Genomic DNA, 2995 nt, shown 5'->3' with positions numbered 1-2995 from the left:
TGCATTGTCTCTTAGGCTTTGGTTCCTGCGGCGCATTGAGATCGATTGCAGGCCTATTTAAGGGTAACTCAGGGCAATGTGGGGGGTCTTTGAGGAGCAACCTCAAGATCTTTATATTGATGAGGCTGTGGACTTCAGGCATAGGCTCTTCATCAATGCCTACGCCCATTAACAAGCACAGACTTGAAACAGTCCATGGAAAGAAGTATTGCCCTCGGATGTTCCCCACCAGTGCTCTGAACTGTCTTACGATCAGCTGCCCTACGTCAATCGGTATGCCACGTGCAATGCAGTATGCGACCATGACTCGATTCCTTGATACAATCTTGTCATGTGTTATTAGGATCAGCCGCTTCTTGTCCAAATAGACCTAAAGCCTTCCCTCCGGGCGCAATGATTTGGACGCCAAGGTACAGATGCCTTTTAGTGAAACCGACCACTTCGTGCCCAGTTGCGTTAAAACTCTCAGCGCATCTTCCATTTGTTGCTCTGTGGGATCATCAATGATTTTGTTGCCCGGTGCATCCGGGTTATCCTTCATTTGGTATATCTCATTGATGTCCCTTGCGTTGAAGGACACCGTTTCTCTTTTGAAGGTCACTGTATCCCTAGTTCCAAGTAGATGCCCATGGTAGAAGTCTCTCACTACCTGTGGCATAATCATGTCTGGGCACTGGCAAAATATGTCACAAATATGTTTCACAATCACACTTGTGATGAGGTCAGATAGTGGCATTGGCGCAAGATAGAAGGCCATCTCTATCAGCATGTCATCATTCTCTTTTCTCTTCGATGGATGCTTCCTTGCCGACGCGGGCTCGCTACTTTCCGCGATTGCCTTGCCCTTTTCTTTGGCCAACACAAGGCAGGCTGCTTGCCTTTGCTTCCTCTCCTACTCTTTGCGTTGTTCCTTCTTCTCGCGTTCTGCGAGTTCTTTACCCTTCTTCTTCTGTAAGTGTCGCCTATTAGCTTCGCGCTTCTTCTCCTTCTCTTCTTTCAATCTCCTCTCCTCTTCTTCCTTATTCCTTTTCTCATCCTCATCCTCTTCTCTTTCTTCTCTCTCGAACTCTTCTACAAACTGCTCGGAGGCCAGCAACAAATGTTGTTCCTCTTTGCGTTGCCTTATCGCTTCAAGCCTTGTGATCTCATTATTACTGCGCATTTCCTCATCTTGCAGTCTTCTTCTGCGATTTCCTTCTGCCATGATGAGTTTTGCGCACTCCATTTTCTCCTTCTCTTCTTTTCTTCTTCTTTCATGTTCTTTTAATGCAAGTATCAAAAGTGAAGGGTCAATGGTAGACCCTTGCGGCGCATTTTCCCTGCGACGCCACATCAGGAGGGTTCCTTCTCCTTCTTCACCTTCATCAGTTGCAACCACTTGCGTTGTTTCAGGTTGCGCTGGCTCCATCAATTGCGTTGTTTCCCCCTGTCCTCCCTTACAGAGGTTGATTCTCCATCATTTTCAGGGCTTGCAACCCTCTGCTTCTTTTCTTCTTCTTTTCTTAGGCGTCTTTCTTCACGCTGGCGCATTCTTCTTTCTTCCTTCTCTTTCTTCTTCCTTTCCTTTTTGGCCTCCTCATCTTCGTCATCATCCTTCTTCTCTTTATTCTTTTTCTCCTTGCAATGATGAGAAGACTCAGCCTCTCCAACTTTTTTCCCTTTGCTTTTTTTCTTCTTCTTTTTCTCTTCAACTACTTCTAGTTACGTCTCCACTGCAACCTCATCCATCGCAACTTCAACCATCGTAACCTTGGAGGTTCCATCATAGGTTTCTACATTGGCAGTCACCTCAAAAGTCTCTAAGGCCAGAATTCCTCTTCATGCCTCCTTTTCATTCACTACTTCCTCTGTCATCACCACCTCTTCAGTCACTACCATCGTCACCTCCTCCATCGACAATGGTTGGTTTACAACCTCTGCCTCGGGTAATCCTCCTCCCTACTCCAGATTTCTCAGAATGTTACCAAACACCTCCGTGTCATCGCGTCTCTTCTTCTCACTCTCAGTTGAGACGGCAGAAGTTGGAATTGGTGTGCTCTCAGTGCTTTGCTCCCTCTTGAACTGAGAAGGTCTGACGGCTAAGGGGTTTCTCCGAGTTCTACCGGTGATTCTAGGGATGGTGTGGGGTTGGGCAGTAAGCCTGCGACTGGCAGCGAGGAATGCTGCCTCATGCATGGCGATTTGGTCAGAGGAAGGGGTTGATGGTGAGGCAGAGTGTTGGGAAGCTTGGTCGACCATGGATGATAAGCTTGGGAGAACTGGAAAGGTCGCTAGGGTTTCGAGGAAGAAGAAAGCTCTGTATGCTGGGCATTAGGGTTTTCAGTTTGCAAATGAGGTAAAGAGTTCACAGACGAGGAATGGTTCCTATTTATAGGTTGGGCCGTAATGGGCCCAACGCGATTTTTGCGACGACAGGCCTCGAGACACTCAAAAGGCTCGGCGTTCGAACTTCCCTCATTTATGAGATTTCAGAAAAATGTCCTTTCGTTTGCAAAGTCATCATTTCTTTGGAATACGAAACGATTGGACTTCTCAAATTGCAAAAAGAATTTTCTATAATATCTTATTCGAATGGACGTAAGGTAAAGATTAACGCAATGTGCTCACCAACGTAACTATATTTTCGTAGAGGACGGGCAACAACGCATGCATCCCCCCAACACACCCCTTAACTAAACATATTTTTAGAGGATCAAGCGCACGACATTGCTACCAGCGCATCACTACCTCAACATAGTGCATTTAGCTAAGGACGGGCAAAGGATACACATGCACGCAACACACCCCTCTGCTCAACACAGTTGAGTTGGGTGAATGCAAAGTGTATCTTATTGGTTCAAGATGCGTCCATTATCGCCTTGCATACTAGTTGTTGATTATTTCATTTTATTTATTTTTTTTCATCAACGCAAGTTGCTATGACTTGCGGCAGTAAATTTTTCTTTATTTCTCATTCATTCACCAATTAAGGACTAACGCATCAATTACAGAAATG

At 45.8% G+C, this 2995-nt stretch overlaps 1 protein-coding gene across 1 annotated transcript; it reads right to left on the bottom strand.

Annotated features, from left to right (window-relative positions):
• Positions 1 to 892: 892 nt before the first annotated feature.
• On the bottom strand, positions 893 to 1408 carry LOC120069138 (capping protein inhibiting regulator of actin dynamics-like). The gene has a single exon (XM_039020821.1). The coding sequence runs from the start codon at positions 1406 to 1408 to the stop codon at positions 893 to 895; it is 516 nt and encodes a 171-aa protein (XP_038876749.1).
• Positions 1409 to 2995: the final 1587 nt, after the last annotated feature.

This window comes from Benincasa hispida, unplaced genomic scaffold (assembly GCF_009727055.1).
Source record: "Benincasa hispida cultivar B227 unplaced genomic scaffold, ASM972705v1 Contig245, whole genome shotgun sequence".
Lineage (NCBI taxonomy): Eukaryota > Viridiplantae > Streptophyta > Magnoliopsida > Cucurbitales > Cucurbitaceae > Benincasa > Benincasa hispida.
Note: the sequence above shows the minus strand (reverse complement) of the source record. Positions and strands in the feature narration are given on the sequence as shown.

What these genes read in the sequence shown, in the direction of transcription:
- LOC120069138 (XM_039020821.1), bottom strand. Translation starts at nt 1,408, where the DNA reads ATGGAGCCAGCGCAACCTGAAACAACGCAAGTGGTTGCAACTGATGAA.